Source organism: Pan paniscus, chromosome 9, assembly GCF_029289425.2.
Source record: "Pan paniscus chromosome 9, NHGRI_mPanPan1-v2.0_pri, whole genome shotgun sequence".
Lineage (NCBI taxonomy): Eukaryota > Metazoa > Chordata > Mammalia > Primates > Hominidae > Pan > Pan paniscus.
This window is the reverse complement of record NC_073258.2, coordinates 86,825,202-86,842,529: the sequence shown is the minus strand read 5'-3', so window position 1 is coordinate 86,842,529 and position 17,328 is coordinate 86,825,202. Positions and strand designations below refer to the sequence as shown.

The 17,328-nt window shown below is 40.6% G+C and overlaps 1 protein-coding gene across 13 annotated transcripts in view; it reads right to left on the bottom strand.

The window, feature by feature from the left end:
- Positions 1-1,305: 1,305 nt before the first annotated feature.
- The window catches only part of CCDC83 (coiled-coil domain containing 83), a 68,155-nt gene continuing 52,132 nt past the window's right edge, over positions 1,306-17,328 (bottom strand). For 4 of the 13 annotated variants that reach the window (XM_055093811.2, XM_055093813.2, XM_003832969.6 and 1 more), the window contains 4 exons: positions 12,526-12,647; positions 8,428-8,507; positions 7,693-7,898; positions 1,306-4,632 (listed from right to left, as the gene is read on the bottom strand). In XM_055093811.2, coding sequence (XP_054949786.1) covers positions 4,471-4,632; positions 7,693-7,898; positions 8,428-8,507; positions 12,526-12,647 — 570 coding nt within the window. In that variant the 3' untranslated portion in view covers positions 1,306-4,470. Of the gene's footprint in view, positions 4,633-7,692; positions 7,899-8,427; positions 8,508-11,188; positions 11,282-12,525; positions 12,648-17,328 lie in introns of all 13 variants that reach the window. The other 9 variants (XM_008958451.4, XM_055093808.2, XM_055093809.1 and 6 more) reach the window with 6 other exon arrangements.

The window sequence follows — 17,328 nt, the reverse complement described above, 5'->3', positions numbered from 1 at the left end:
AGGTGGTGAGTGAGGAGGGAGAGGGAAAGGAAAGAGAGGAGAGCGAAGAAAAAAAATAGAGTTGAACTGGGTCAGGGCTAGTTTGCCGTTTTACTTAGATTCAGTCCACCTCTGCTCTGAAATCTCTTGATAGTGATACCTTTTAGTTTCAGGGCCCACATCTACAGAATGAATTATTCCAGGTGCATCCATGTCTCTTTTCTCTATTGAAACTCAGTCCCTAGGTTATGTCATTTAAGCTTTCATGGCTTTAAATTCAGTCCTGGGCTGTTGATTCCCAGATCTGAATCTCCAGCCTTGACCTTTCCTAGCAGGAAACAAAGGGCACATTCAAACAGGATACCTGGAGAAAATTTAACAAAGGCAATATATACAAAGGTGTGGGCAGGATCAAGGAAAACCAACAGGAATGGTAACACTCCCTGGGGCTATCAACATATGGGAACTGTTCCACTCCTGGGTCTAAAGGGGGAGAGGGAGGGAGTACTTACCAGACCTAGAGAGTAGCTACACTGATTCAGTATTTCTCGTCTGAGATGATTGGGACCAGAAGTGTTTCAGATTTCAGATTTTTTAGGATTTTGGAATATTTGCATATACGTAATAAGATATCTTGGGGGTAGACCCAAGTCCAAATGCAAACTTCATTTATATTTCAGATACACCATATATACATAACCTGAAGGTAAGTTTATATACTATTTAAATTTTTTTTTTGTGTATGAAACAAAGTTTTTACTGCAACCCATCACATGAGGTCAGGTGTGGAATTTTCCACTTGTAGCATTGTGTCAGTGCTTAGAATGTTTCAGATTTTGGAACATTTTGGATTTTGGATTTTCACATTAGGGATGCTCAACCTTTGTTAGGTGAGCCTTCCAACAGGAATAGTGGCCTTTGATAGAGGGACCCTGCTAATCTACATGACCTGGTAGAGAAAGAGCTGGGGGAAGAAATCTCACCCTTCTCACTTTCTTTGATCTCCTGCTAGAAACTCCTATTAAACAAACTCAGTAGAAGGTTAGAAGCAAAGGACATTGACGCAGTCCATAAAGGTCACCCTTTGAGACACAGAGATAGGGGTAGAGAGTGGATCTGGGATGGTCAAACAGAAGCACACATACATGCAACAATTTTATACTCATGAATGACTAATAGGTATCTCAATAGATGGATATGTTAGGGAATGGAGTAGAGTGGAAAAGAGGCCCGTGAACCAGGTGCCAAATTAAAGATTATGGAGAAGAGTGATGAGAAGGGTTAGAAAATTATAGCAAAGAATAGTAGTAGAGGGTGATATATATACTGAGCTTCAAAAGGCATGTTTTTACATGAGACTGGTGGAATTGTGGTCTAGAAGAGGCATTGCATTAGTGAAAGCATGTGAGCCCCACAGAAGGTGGTGGCAGAGAAGAATCAATACCAACCACTAGAGAGAGCCACAGGGGAAGTGAGCTCTTTCTGGGGAAAGCCAGGTGCCAGTCAAAACCAGAGAGTAAAAGAAACCTTCAACAGGCTGGGCATGGCGGTTCACATCTATAATCCTAGCACTTTGAGAAGTTGAGCCAAGAAGATCACTTGAGCTCAGGAGTTTAAGACCAGCCTAGGTCATATGGTAAGACCCCCCCCCCCCCCCCCCGCGCCACACCATCTCTACAAAAAATAAAAAATTAGCTGGGCATGGTGGTGTGCTTCTGTGATCTCAGCTATTTGGGAGGGTGAGGTGAGAGGATCCCTTGAGCCTGGCAGGCTAAGGCTGCAGTGAGCCACGATCATGCTGCTGGACTCCAGCCTAGATGACGGTGAGACCCTGTCTCAAAAAGAAAAGACACCTTTGAAACTGCCTTTGCAAAATTATGACCAAGACGGCGAAAGAGATCTAATTTAATTGACTCCATCTTGCTTCTAATCTCCAAACTGTCCTTTTCATTCTTGGGCGGAGGGTCAACTAACTTTGGGAAAAACTTAGTATACAGTTTAAAACAAAGATGATAACAGCCCTTTCCCAAAGCAGACTTCCTTCTTGCCTAGGGAGTAGATTGCATTTGTAGGACTAACATTAGCCACAAGATTAGAAATTATGGTTTGGGAGTCATGCAGCTGGAGGCTACAAGATTCTGACTGTCTCTAAACTGCTCCTAAGATCAGTGCTTGAGATATTTTGCAGACCCTGCACACCATGAATCAGCTGGCACTACCTAGATTGGTAAACTGGCTCGTCTGATCTTGTGGCCCCCCCATCTAGGAACTGATTTGGTCAGGAGGACAGCTTTGGCTCCCTATGACTTCATCTCTGACCAATCAGCAGTCCCGGCTCACTGGCTTCCCCACATCTACCATGTTGTCCTTAAAAACTCTGCTCCCCGAATGCTAAGGGAGAATGATTTGAATAATAAAACAATGCTGGTCTCCCGCACAGCTGGCTCTGTGTGAATTACTCTTTTGTCTATTGCAATTCCCCTCTTTTTTTTTTTTTTTTTTGAGGCGGAGTCTTGCTGTGTTGCCCAGGCTGGAGTGCAGTGGTGCGATCTCGGCTCACTGCAACCTCCGCCTCCCGGGTTCACTCCATTCTCCTGCCTCAGCCTCCCAAGTAGCTGGGACTACAGGCGCCTGCCACCGTGCCTGGCTAATTTTTTTGTAATTTTAGTAGAGAAGGGGTTTCACCGTGTTAGCCAGGATGGTCTTGACAGGATGGTCTTGATCTGCTGACCTTGTGATCTACCTGCCTCGGCCTCCCAAAGTGCTGGGATTACAGGGGTGAGCCACCATGCCTGGCTCCCCTGTCTTGAGGAATTGGCTCTGTGTAGGCAGCAGGCAAGGTGAACCCCTTGGACATTTACACCTTCAGCAGTGGCATTTGTCTTGTTTATTGTTTTTTTAGAGGTTGTTGTTGGAAGTTTTGGGAGAGAATGGGAAGGGTCCAGGAAAGCACTGAACACAATGGAGATGAAAGTACAGGAGAGGCCAGTCGGTGGCTCATGCCTGTAATCCTAGCACTGTTGGAGGTTGAGGCATGATAGTACAGACCTGCAGTCCCAGCTACTCGGGAGGTTGAGGCAGGAGGATTGCTTGAGCCCAGGAGTTTCAGGATGCTGTGAGCTATGATAGTGCCACTGCACTCTAGCCTGGGTGACAGAGTGAGTCCTTGTCTCCAAAAACTGAGAAACTCAAAGATGTTCAATTGGTGATGGTACTACAATGTAAGGGGTGTTGGGAAACATGACGAGTGTTTTCGACTTCTACAATGAAGAGTGTTAATGTAGCAGCATTTGAGATTGAGGGAGCAGGAGTGCTAACATCCTGTGGGCTCAAGACAGTGCTGCACAATTGTCCTTACTTTAAATGCCAATAACATCCCCCACTGATGATTAATTAATCCTTATATCACTAAAGATTACAGAAATATGACATATGGTGGTATTATCTGGTCTCAAGGATCCAAATGGAATGCTGATGTCACATCCAGGTACTCACAGTGTCCTTGGCTTGTGGTAGCCCTGAGAGAAGTGGTATTTGCTTTGGATAGGAATGTGGTAGTTTAGACTAGATACAGCTGGAGGGAGGGAGTGCTCCCTATCAGTGGAATATTTTTATACAACAAATTAACACTCTCAAGTTTATTTCCAACATTCATTTTTTATATTCATTATAAACAGGGTGATATGGTTTGGCTATGTCCCCACCCAGATCTCATCTTGAATTATAGTTCCCATAATCCCCATGTGTTGTGGGAGGGACCTGGTAGGAGGTAATTGAATCATGGAGGCAGGTTTTTCCCGTACTGTTCTTGAAGTAGTAAATAAGTCTCACAAGAGCTGATAGTTTTATAAATGGGAATTCCCCTACACAAGCCCTCTCTTTCCTGCCACCATGTATGATGTGACTTTGCTCCTCATTTGCCTTCTGACATGATTGTGAGGCCTCCCCAGCCATGTTGAACTGTAAATCAATTAAACCTCCTTTATAAATTACCCAGTCTCAATTGTGTCTTTATTAGCAGCATGAGAACAGACTAATACACAGGGTTAAACTACGGAGAATTGGCTTGCATTATAGACTGGCTGTCTATCACATTGAGCATCCTCAGAGGGAAAGATGTGTAGACAATGCTATGCAAACTTCTAAGTTTTTCTTAGAAACATTTCTAATGGAACTATTTCATACTGGAATCACAGATTAATCAGTGAATTTTTTGTGTGTGAAAAGGAACCTCAGAGACTACCTTGAACCCACTGTCATGCTTCTGAATACTTCAGTGTAGAAATACAAAGCGTGCTTCCGTTTTGGTCACTCATACCATGCAAGTAAATGAATAGCTGAATACCTTTGATTTTAAATGTAAATATGACTTTTAAAATAACAGCTGGTTTAAAAATGAGCCAAAGTGTAAGTAAAATGGGCAACGGATATACTTCAGTTCCCAAAGAACATTTATAAGGAAAAGTTGTGTTTCCTTTGCAGCTTTCAGTCTTAGAGAAAAGACTTCATCATCTTATATGTGATGTGGCTTTCTGGGCTCCTGACATCTTTATAGAGTTTGACTGGAATTTCCTTCTCTTGAAAATGAATGGGCATTTTCTTGCTCTCCACACTCATAAGCTTCACTCCCAGGGGGCCCAAGTTTACATAATCCTATGGTGAACAGGCACAAAAAAGAATAGGAGAGGTGATTCAGCAAATTACCAGCTTGATAGATTAGGCTTTCTTTATTACAGTTGGCCTTTATCTGACAGACTTCATTGCCCCCTAATTGCCTGATGCTGTGTAGCACATGAAATATGAGAGCCACTATAAATGGGAAAAAACCAAAATACTCAGGAAACTTATATACCCAGTAGGGCATACACAGTAGGCAAGATCTTCCAAAAGCAGGCAGCAAGGCTGGAAGGCTTGTCTCATAGTGGGTTAATGGGGGAGGGATGCTGGCTATAGTTAGTGCAAAACTAACTATAGTCTGTGAAAGGAAAATAAAAACATGGGACCCCAATTCACTTTGCCAAAAGGAAAAAATTAAGCTGAAAGCTGAGTCATGTAAGCAACTGCCTTTGCTTTTGTTCCTAAGCAGATATGTACAGATAAAAGGTTAAATATCCCCACAGGTAGCTACTCTATGTTCAGCCAATCTTTTGTAAAGTGCGAGGTGAATACATAATTGACTGTTCCCCTACCTGCTCCTTTTCTCTTGCAACATGTGGATGACCATACCTTCCTGCTTTCCCCTCCAGCCCACTTTTCTCCTTTAAATATTGAAGGCCTCCAAGTCATCTTTGGAGACAGGCACAGACCACACACTATTTCTGTGATTTTGTGGGTTTTTTTTCTCCCAGGTATTGTCCTTAACATTGGCAAAATCAACTTCTAAATTGATTGAGACCTGTCTCAGATAGCTTTTGGTTTACAAATCTAAGATATCAACAAACAGAATTTGAAGTCTAACTGATATGAAATCCATAGCCAACCCAAAACTGGGTGGACAGAGCTCATACCCTACCCAATGTCCCTTCCTCCAGGAAGTCTCCCATGCCATAACTCTTGCTTTTTAATTCCTTTGACACGTCACTTTAGCAAACCTTTCCCAAGTGTTCACTATATGCCAGGCCCTATATCAAGTGCTGGGGTGCAATGATAAGCACAGACTGATCAGGGACACAGGTACAGGTGGTCTGTTTACTCTTACGTGGTACTTGTTGATTTTCTTACCTGTCTTCTACAAGTCTATAAGTGATTTGGGGGCAAGGCCTCCTGTATAGGCATATTTGAGATTTCATTTCTTGCTGTTCTCTCCCTTAAATGCACAAGCATTTAACAAGGACCTGGCATGTTGTGGGGTTCTCAATAAATATTTATTTGAATTTAGAAGAATCAAAGAATGAAAAAGGAAGGTGATGTCTTATTTCTCAAAATACATATAATTCTATTTAGCTTTCAAAATATGTAGCTGTGATAAATGTAAGATAGTAGAAAAGCAAGTTGATGGAGACCTACCACATATTTCAGAATCACTGGGAGGAGGATTCTCAAGTAATACACCATGGCCATGGCAGTTTGACTACATCAAAAACTTTCATGGAAAGTAAGTCTTTCATTCAACCAAATGGTATGCAATTTGGGGATTTTGTAGACAATTGTCCACTAGCCTGAGATCATCATGACATCCCAGGAGTCGTGATTCCAAGATACTCATGGAGATGTTTCAGTGCTAGAGGAACTAGAACTTTAGTCTTTAAATCATCACTTGATGGCAGCAGGATTGAATTGTAGTTAGTTAAAATGGTTTGTGTTGGTTTATTCAGTTTCTTCTGCTTTCTTACATCATTTTTTCCACTACCAGACATCAAATTCTAGGAGAACTTTTAAAGTATCAAGAGGGAAAATAACAAGGGATGGCTGTGGGAGTAACTGGAATGTACTAGAAAGAAGTTTCAAAATTAAAAGGCTTAATACTCCAGGTTTTAATGAATGGTATATGTGCAATCTGTACTTTCCAAAGATAGTCTAATTCATATCCTATCCCAAGTGCTTCTCTTACAATGTGATACTGACCTTCCTCCATCAAGATGTAGGAGCTATGTTCCTTCCCCTTGGATGGAACTTTGTAACTACATCAACCAGTAGAATATGATGGAAGTGACAATGTATGATTTCCAAGGCTAAGCCATATAAAACTGCCTTCTTTCTTTCCTTCCTTCTTTCCTTCCTTTCTTCCTTCCTTTCCTCCTTCCCTCTTTCTTTCTTTCTTTTCTTTCTTTCGTTCTCTTTCTTTCCTTCTCTTTCTTTCTCTCTCTCTCTCTTTCTTTTTCTTTTTTCTTTCTTTCTTTTCAGAGTCTCGCTCTGTCACCCAGGCTGGAGTGCAATGATACAGTCTCTGCTCACTGCAACCTCTGCTTCCCAGGTTCAGGCGATTCTCCTGCCTCAGCCGGTCAACTAGCTGGGATTACAGGCACGCACCACCATGCCCAGCTATTTTTGGTATATTTAGTAGAGATAGGGTTTCACCGTGTTGGCCAGGCTGGTCTCAAATTTCCGACCTCAGGTGATCCGCCCACCTCAGCTTCCCAAAGTGCTGGGGTTACAGGCATGAGCCACCACAGCCAAATTGCTGCTTTTATCTTGGTCTCTAGGGTTGCTTGTTTTGGGAGAAGACAGACACTATAACAAAAGAAATTCAAAACACCCTGTCAGGAGGCACATGTGAAGAAGAAGTGAGGCCCTCAGTTTAGCCAGCATCAACATGCTAGCCATATAAACCACCTTGGAAGTGAAGACTCCTGCCCCGATCAAGCCTTCAGATGAGTGCAGCCCTAGCCAACATATGGTTGCAACTGACTGAGAGTCCACCAAGTGAGAACTGTCTAGTGGAGCCCTTCCTGAATTTCTAACCAACAGAGCCCTAAGCAAGAATAAATAGTTATTGTTATAAGCCACTAGGTTTTGGGGATTGTTATGTAGCATTAGATAACTTACTTTGTGTACTATTAATGGAGGCCTATAGAGGAATATAGGTAGCAAATTGGGCAAGAGCAGGAGTGAAAATGGTATCCAAATGAGAGATGTGAATGGTGGGCCAATTTTACTAATAATTGCAAATGGAATTTTCAATATCCATATTTTAGGTTAATTTTCTCAATTAAAACAGCATTTCTCAAAACAGCATTTTCTTAGTAGTCAAAGTTGTGTTCTTATGAATCTTACCTTGAAATCCTTCTCATCCTCATATAGTAAGTACTTCATATCAGTGTCCCCAAACTCTGTGCATAAGTTTTCCTCTTTATCTATCTTCACATACTGGAGATCTTCGATGCTATTTTCATGACTAAGATGTAAGATAGTGCTCTCATCTGATGAGGACATCAAGTCTCTACTTTCTACTTCTGTGGGTTGCAATTCTGACTTCTCTTCTTGGATAAATACAAAGGAATTAATTATGTATACATTTTGAACATATACAAATAAAAATGCAATACATACTTTGTCACATTTTTAATTGGATGGAACTTTGAGAATTGCAAATGTAGAATTTATGTATTAAAGTAAGAGGGAGTCCCATTTGTAGAAACTCTAAATTGTATTTCTTTCTGTTAGCTAATAAGTTATAGTAATTATATTGGTGCCTAAGTATATGTTGTCATTTTGGTTGGCTAAATAGGGCCCTAAACCTTGCCAGTGTAGACAGCAGCCTCATCCCTCTTCACCAGTATTTATTTAATTTACTGTGAAACATGGTGACCTTCATTTGAAAGTGGGACTACAGACAGGAGATAGATTAGGACAAGCACTGCAAGAGGAGAAATTTAGAGAAGCTGGCAGGTGTCTATTCTCTGAATAGCTTTTGTATGTGGGGCACCTGCTCACAATAGATAAGTGTTTTTTAAATTGAAAAACAAGAGTTTGAAAAAAATCATCATCATTATTGCAATAAAGTAATACCTATATGTGTTTCTGGCAATTCCAAAGACATTTCTTCAGGTGGCACTTCTAGTCCAGCAGCTTGGGTAAGATATAGTCGCCTAAAAGAACAAATGAGAAAAACAATCTGTCAGTCAATAAATATTGCATTGCATGCTTACTAGGGTCTGTCTCTCTACTAGGTGCTAGAAATGCATAGATGAAAAATGAGACATAATTTCTACCCTGAGGAGCATAAAGCCCAGTGGGGTGGCAGACAGCCTTACAGTATTTTAAAGTCATGGTGTGTACCATGATGGGTAATTACCATAGTGTGAGAATAATGGGATGCAGAAAGAAGCAGCACCTGAGTCAGCTTTAGGAGGAAGGAAAGTTTTCCTGGATGAAACCAGGAAAGATCTTAGTCTTTGATACAGTTTAGCTGGGCCCCACCCAAATCCCATCTTGAACTGTAGTTCCCATAATCCCCATATGTTGTGGGAGAGGGACCCAGTGGGAAGTAATTGAATTATGGGAGCGGTTACCTCCATGCTGTTCTCGTGTTAGTGAGTTCTCATGAGATCTGATAATTTATAAGGGGCTTTTCTCCAACCTTCGCTCTGCACTTCTTCCTGCTGCCATGTGAAGAAGGTCATGTTTGCTTCCCCTTCTGCCATGAATCTAAGTTTCTTGAGTCCTCCCCAGCCTGGTGGAACTGTGAGTCACTTAAACCTCTTTCTTTTCTAAATTACCCAGTCTCGGGCAGTTTTTTATAGCAGCATGAGAATGGACTAATACAGTCTTGAACCTGGAGGTGCTTGCCAGGGAAGAGCTAGGGGTGAAAGAAGGGCATTCCAAATAAGGAAATAACACACTTAAAGTTCAAAAAACTGAGAGTGAGCATGGCACTAGTCAGGTCGCTGTTGTAGTATTTCAGGTGCGGAATGATAGTGGCCTGAAAGACCACTTTTGAGTGGTTTTCGTTTTGAGATGAAGAGAGAAAGAGAAAGCGAACAGTAGGAATCCAAGATGCCATCTAGGTCCTGGCTTTTGCTTAGTGGTATGCTTCACCTACAAGCCCAGCGAACTGATGTCCATATGCTGTTGTAGCTCTCTCTACATTGTTTAATTCTGTGCTCTCCTTTTTAGAGTGTCCACTGAATTTTCAATCAGAAAATATGATGCTTTGAAAACTCTGTATGGCATTTCCATGAGGTTTACCTGAAGACAGCATGAAGTAATTGAACGCTTGCAAATGTGCAAACAACCCTTCACGCTTAGCAGCTAAGCAAGTAAAGTGAATCCCCTAAATTAGGGGCTGTCAGTTATTTAAAGAACATGAATAAAGTGTTATCCAGATGCTAATGGCTCCAGCAAATACTGTAACTACATACAATATTTACACCTATGAAACCTTCTAAAAACTTAACTTTAGTTAAGGTAAGTTTAGTAAAGGTACCTTAGTAAACGTAAGTTTCACATGTAGCTGTGGTCTTCAGGGAGACATGTCTGAGGCTATAGAATTCTTTTGTTTCCTAGTTTTACCATTGTGAACAATTAAGATCTTTCTAAATGCCATAACCTTCAGGAATCTAGCTTTTTCTGTTAATCGCTAGTTTACTGTTACTTCTGTACTACTACAGGGTAACAACACTTGATACTTAATGATATGGAAAATAGTTTAAAAGATGTTATTATGGTAAGTTAGTGCTAGATTTGTAGGTGTTGGCCCACTTAGCCTCAGCCCTGTGGCACTGGAGTCCTGGGCAGTCACCTCTGGCTGACAGTTTCCTCATCTGTTTGCCCCAATGTGTCAAACAAATCCTATGACATTCTATGTGAGTTGAGATGGGAAAAAGTTTGAGTAACTACATAGGAAATGTGGTAACTCTATTAACCACAATATCCCATTCCTCATCCAAATAGGGAAATAGAACTTCTTCTGTGTCCACTGGAGACAGTTCATGTCTATTTCTTATCACCCTACTAGTATTTTACAAAACTTAATTCTCAACAAAGAGATGGAGGGGGAAGTTACCAAAAAGATATAATAGTGTAATATTCCTTTGGCTTGGAAATGGGTACAGTAAAATCTCCTGAACACCCTTCAGGTTATCTTTCTGCATAAGAAGTCTAGCAGATAATTGAGGGCTTTCAAATTTTCCAGTTTCTTTATGCAGGTCTTTCTAAAGTGTCCAAAACAGTTGCCTCAAGGAGTTTACAATCTAGTAAAGCAGCAGACATTAAATAAGTAATCAAAAGTGTGGTAAAGGTTGGTTACAAAGGAAAAGTTCAGGGTGTTGTGGGAGCATATAGCAAAGACACATATATCAGTTCCTATAAATGTCACCCATGGTGTTTCTTTTCCCTTGAAAATATTTTGACTTCATTTCTTCCAACTCTGAAGCTAGACTAAGCATTCCATTACTCTCAGGAAAACCAGCCCCTAAAGCACTGATGAACAGTGTGGATTTTACAGAAGATTTTTATAGGGAAGAGCGAGGATGACGTTAGATTATATACTGCACAGTAAACAACTCAATGAAAATCCCCATTAAAAGTTTCTCAGTCTCCCATTCTGTTCTTGCCAAGTCCCCTTTGGCCAATGAAATAATTCCCTTTTTTAGAATTATTAGCACTTTACAACCATGTCAGAACAAAATCAAATATACCAGACTGAGTTGATCCAGGTAGAGACACGGGTCTGGCAGTTTAGAGGGTAGCTCTTTCCTAAAGATTAGCCAGTTCAGAAAAGAGGGCAGTGGACAGCAGCTATAGCAGTAGGTAGTTAGAAGCCACATACCAGCAACGCCTGGCAGAGATTAGACATGATTCCAAAGGCAGCAGCAGCAGATGACGAGGATTAGAGGTGGGACAGGAATGTAGCACTGGATACCTGATCACAGAGAGGAGGGCTGGCAAAAGTGAGCATTGCCTACTGGGCAACAGTGAGCACCTACCCCTAGGGGCCCTCTAGGGCATCAGCTCAAGAGACTGGAAGTACAGGAGTTCAGTAATCAATCCTCATTCAGCCTCACCTCATCTATATTGGTATCTACTCTCTCTGAAGCACACAAAGTAATAATGCAAAGGGGGCAGATGGCCTCTTTCTCTATCCTGCCCCACCCAGCTTATCTCCCAATTTCTCTAATCTTGTATCCTGACACCCATCATTTAGCCTAGTAAACAGGGAACCCATAATTTACCTGTATCCACCTTTCCTGGAAAACAATAGAAAGTTTATACATAACAAATACATGATCATGTCTCAAATAGTAGTCTTCCATGTCACACAAACAATAGGAACTACTTGTGTGGAAAGTTTTTCCTGGCTATTCCACCAGGTTCAACTTAACATCTGCTTTAATTCCTAGACCTAGACATTTCTCTCCCATACTTGCACACATGCACCCTACATTTGTGTGACTTCCCCTCTCTTCCTAAACATGCTACTATTTAGATTATTTTTTGGTTTTGACTACTTGTCTAAATTGTGAGTGCCATTTTGAATTTTAATTTTATATTCAAGGGCCCTAGGTTTCTGTCAGGATTAATATATTAAGACTTTTTTTTGTCAGATAAGAAAGACAGCTAACCAAACATATAAAGGTATATGCGCCACTTGGTTTCTTGTATGCAAGAACAAATATGACTTGGAATGCCAAGCTCTTTTCTCGGCCTACAGAGTAGTTTTGACTCTTTCAACCGAAAGAAATAATTCTACAATCCACAGGAGCCCAGATCACCTCCATGAAACTTCCAGCAAGTGGATCACCTCCTCCTCTGTGCTAACTCTCTACCTCCTCTATCTTCTGCTGTACTGTTATGTACTTATTTTCATGACCATTACCCCTGCTGGTCTGGAGGCTCCTGAATGTTGGCAGTTATGATGTTCATGTTACGTGCTGGCTATTGTGACTACAGTTCATTGCAAGAAAAAACAAGCCAAACTTTACATTGTACCAATGGTCAATAGTAATAATCCTATACCTTCATCATGAGCATTTTTTTTGTCCCTTTCTTTTTGACTACTGCTGGAGCACTGAATAATTAAATCATCTTTTTTTGTTTTAAAAAAACAACTTTTTACAGCAGATACAAATGTTTACAAAATACTCTCTCTATATTAACAATTTTCACCTGGGTATCTTGAGATCCGCAAGTCTACAGTTGAATAGTTGATCAATAAGCACCAAATTTTCTGCTTCCAGTTCATGAATAGCATTTTTTAATTCTTCAACTTCCTTCCTGTGAATTGCAACCTGTTCTCAGAAGAAGAGAATGAATGTTGGTACTTATTGATTCAGTTCTATTAAGTTTTCTTTTCTTTATTTTTTTCTTTTTTCTTTCTTTCTTTTTTTTTTTTTTTTTTTTTATTTGAGACGGAGTTTCACTTTTGTCTCCCAGGCTGGAGTGCGGTGGTGCAATCTTGGCTCACTGCAACCTCTACCTCCTGGGTTCAAGCGATTCTCCTGCCTCAGCCTCCTGAGTAGCTGGGATTACAGGCATGTGCCACCATGCCCAGCTAATTTTGTATTTTTATTAGAAACAGGATTTCTCCATGTTGGTCAGGCTGGTGTCAAACTCCTGACCTCAGGTGATCTGCCTGCCTCGGCCTCCCAAAGTGCTGGGATTACAGGTGTGAGCCACCATGACTGGCCAAGTTCTATTAAGTTTTCTGTAATAAACTCAACTTCTAAAAGTGCATTTGCCTGAGGGGAAGACCTATTGTGTATCATTTATTACTGGGCTTGCTTTGTCCTTCCTCCCTTAAAAGGAATAGGTGGAAATCATTTTTAGATCATCAGCAGAACTTGTCTGAATAGTTAGGCAGTTATGATAGAATAGCAGGAATTGTCCTTTTCTACCCTTCAAAAACACTGCTGAACTTAGGTATAAGTCAGAGGCAGACATAACTAAGAAAAAATGGCTGATGAATTTAGCAATAGGGCATATTAGTAGCTAAGTTAGGCCCTATCTAAGGGTAATTATAAATAATACAATGAAAACCAATAACACTGGGAAAATGCTATATTATTGGGACTTTTTAAAGGAGAAGCACAGGCTAGTAGTCCTTCTATCAGCCTCTAGAATACAATGATGTTCTCTCTGAGTGCTAGGTAATTCTGAGAACTGTCAGGTAGATGAAATATTGTTTGTCCATTCGTTCATTCATTCAGTTGTATCATATGGCTATCATGTGGCAGAAATGATATTACACTTTGGGAACAAAGGATCAACAAGGTATAGTAACCTTCAAGGATCTTGTACCCTAGTGGGAAAGATGGTAATGAAAACAGAAAATAGCATGATAATAACCATAATGGAAGCCATCCTGGTGCCATCGGAGGAGAGAGAGGTTCACCCTACTTCTATCAGTTGTCGGGGATAAGGGAGCATTAATAGAAGAGATGACACTTAATCTGGATCCTGAAAGCTAAGCAGGGACTCCCTGGGCAGACACAGGAGGCTGTGCTCTAGGCAGAAGAAACCACATGTGCAAAGGCATGACCATTTTAGTGTGGATAGATACAAAATAAGAATGAGGAGAAGCAGGAGAGGAACTGGACAATTAAGGAAGGGCCAAATAATGCTAAAGAATCTGGTTTTTATCCTGTAGGTGATGGAAGGTCATTGATAAACATAGCAGGCTTAATGTTTACTGAAGAAATTGACTAACTTTTGTACATCAATTGGGCCTGTAAAAAAGAAGAAGAAAAATAATGTGGCTAATTCAAATAGGAAAAAATGTCCTGGTTCTGTTGGTAGAGTTCTCATCTGTTTTTAAGAAGTGTATTTTGTCGGGAGGCTGAGGCAGGAGAATCACTTGAACCCGGGAAGTGGAGGTCACAGTGAGCTGAGATCACGCCACTGCACTCCAGCCTGGGCAACAGAGCGAGACTCTGTCTCAAAAAAAAAGTGTATTTTGATGACTTTTGTCCAAAGAGGGCTTGATAGTGGGAAGAGTATATAGAAGAATGTTACTAGATAGAACATCCAAACCCACCCCTCCACCACCCAAAGCAGCCTGAGCTACACAGGTGCTGGATCAGGAGGTGCTCATGGGGAGACAACAGAGCAATAGGAGAATTAGAAGCAAGAGCATAAAATAGAAAGAGGTAGGCTGGTGAGAATAATGGTGATATAAACTGGAGGAAGTAATAAAAGTCTTGAGGGAATATGATGAAAGCAAAAAGGCACAGGGGTTTAGATTCAGTATCTCTTGTCAGAAGCTGCCAAGAGTGTAACTGAGATGGGTACTTAGAAGGAGATGATAACATTTTCTGCTTTGTCACTGAGATTTAATTGTATTTAGGAATCTTAAAGCATTCAGTATGTTACCACATGCATATCTCTATCACATGATCATTTCTTAAATGCAGGAATCCTTAGCAAATAACACAAAAACCAAAAATAAAAATAAAAAATTAGCTGGGCATAGTGGTGTGCACCTGTAGTCCCCACTACTTGAGAGACTGAGGCGGGAGTATTGCTTGAGCCCAGAAGTTCAATGTTACAGTGAGCTATGATTGCACCATGACACTTCAGCCCAGGTGACAGAGCGAGACCCTGTCTCAAAACAAACAAACAAAAAACCAAAAAAACCAAAAACATGAGACAGGGCTTGCTCTGTCACCCAGACTGGAGTTCAGTGGTACCATCTCAGCTTCACTTTAGCTTCAACCTCCTGAGGCTCAGGTGATCCTTCCACCTCAGCCTCCTGAGTAGCGAAACTGCAGTAGTGGAACACTTGGCTAATCTTTTTTTTTTTTTTTTGGTATTTTTTTTGTAGAGTCAGGGTTTCATCATGTTGGTCAGGTTGGTCTCAAACTCCTGGGCTTCAAGCAAGCTGCTTGCTTCGGCCTCCCGAAGTGCTGGGATTACAGGCGTGAGCCACCCGGCCATGAATTCTATCTATCTATCTATCTATCTATCTATCTATCTATCTATCTATCTAGTCATCTAGTCTATGCTGTGTTGCCCAGGTTGGAATGCAGTGGCGTGATCTTGGCTGACCACAGCCTCCACCTCCCAGGTTCAAGCGATTCTCCTGCCTCAGCCTCCACGGGTGCCTTCCATGGGCGCCCGCCACCATGCCCAGCTATTTTTTTTGCATCTTTAGTAGAGACGGGGTTTCATCATCACACCTGGGATTATAGGTGTGAGCCACGGTGCCCAGCCATAAATTCTTATTATGGGCAAGGTTCAGAGCTAGATGTAGAAGGATGCAAGGGTGAATAAGGCATGGCTCCTTCCCTCAAGAGAGCTTATAATCCAATGATTAAAACCACAAATAATTATAATATAAAGCAATACCAGTCCCATGGAAAAGGCTCAAATATTGCTGGTGGCTTGAAGTTAGAAAAAAAGGCATATATTATTTATCTGCCTCAAACAATTTAGTAAAACCGTTTAAGTCCAGATTACTAAATTACAAAGCTAGGGTTTGGTGTTTTAGGATCTCATATGTTGAGAGATAATTATGTTGATTACAAGCTTGAATGCCTTAAGGAAAATTTATGATTTTCAAATGTCAAAGGATGAGGAAAAAAAACTATAGTTAGACACTGTAAACAGAAGGAATTAATGCAACATTTGGGAGATGTTTGACCTAAGGGCCTGGCATGCTTGGGAGGTAGCACACACAGTTCTTGGTCTCTTTCGAAAGCTGGGAATGGGGGCCCTTTTGAGATGTTGCATCCACTCTTAGAGGCTAAGGCTCTCCTATGACATCACGTATCCCTTTAGAATAGTAATGTGCTCCTCAATAGCTATCTCCCTCGGCCTTTTGAAATGTTAGGGAATAAAAACTACTTCTTTTTCATAACCCTACAAACACCTTTGGATTTCTGGGGTCAGAAAGTAAAAAGGAGGAAGAAGTGGAAGACCACATTTCCCTCCCTGCCTCAGCTGCCCCCCAGCAAAATGCCCAAGAAATATACATAGAAACTGGGAGAGATAATTTAGTTAAAACGTTAAGTTGGGGACCTAGGATCCTGATTAAAATATATGTTCTTGAAATTTTCTCCTGAAAGTTCCAAGTTAGCCTTATGTCTCCTCATACTTGAAATCCTGATGCTAATTTCCTTGATTCCCTTTGTCTAGTTTCTCCAGCTTTCCATTTGTTAATCTCAATCATTTGGAAATTCCAGTTTCCTTCATTTTCTAATAAGCATGCTAAATAAAACCAGATAATTGAAATCATGCAGTGTTACTTATAACAACTAATACATGAAAAAAAGAAAATAATTATAAATTAAAACAACAACAAAAAAAGATAATCATGTAACAAAACAGCTCTGTAGCCTTCCCAGTGATTTATATTTTTGGTTATTGCTGAGAGATAAATGGAGAAATATTTTCATTAGTTCCATTATTAAATATCCTTTGTTACTCATTCTAAACTTTCACCAAAGAAATTAATTAACATATATTGTTCTATTTCCAGGCAATTTTCAATTCTTGTGATGGTACCAGAAATAGTTTTAATTACTTTTGCAAGTAAATTTAATAATGTTAAAAATGAATATTTATTAAAACAAAGAGAAATTAAATCTATTACATTTCCATAAAATGATTTGTTATTTATTTAATTTAATTTAATTTAATTTAATTTAATTTAATTTTTTGAGACAGGATCTCATTCTGTCACCCAGGCTGGAGTATAGTGGCCTGAACATGGCTTACTACAGCCTCAACCTTCCAGGCTCAAGTGATCCTCCTATCTCGGCCTCATAAGTAGCTGGGACCACAGATGTGTGCCACAATGCCTGGCTACTTTAAAAAAATTTTTTTTTTGTAGAGATGTGGTCTCACTATATTGCCCAGGTTTGTCTCAAACTCCTAGGCTCAAGCAATCCTCCTGCCTTTGGCTCCCGAAGTGCTGGTAGTATAGGTGGGAGCCACCATGCCCAGGTGATTTGTTCTTTATTACAAAGCTCT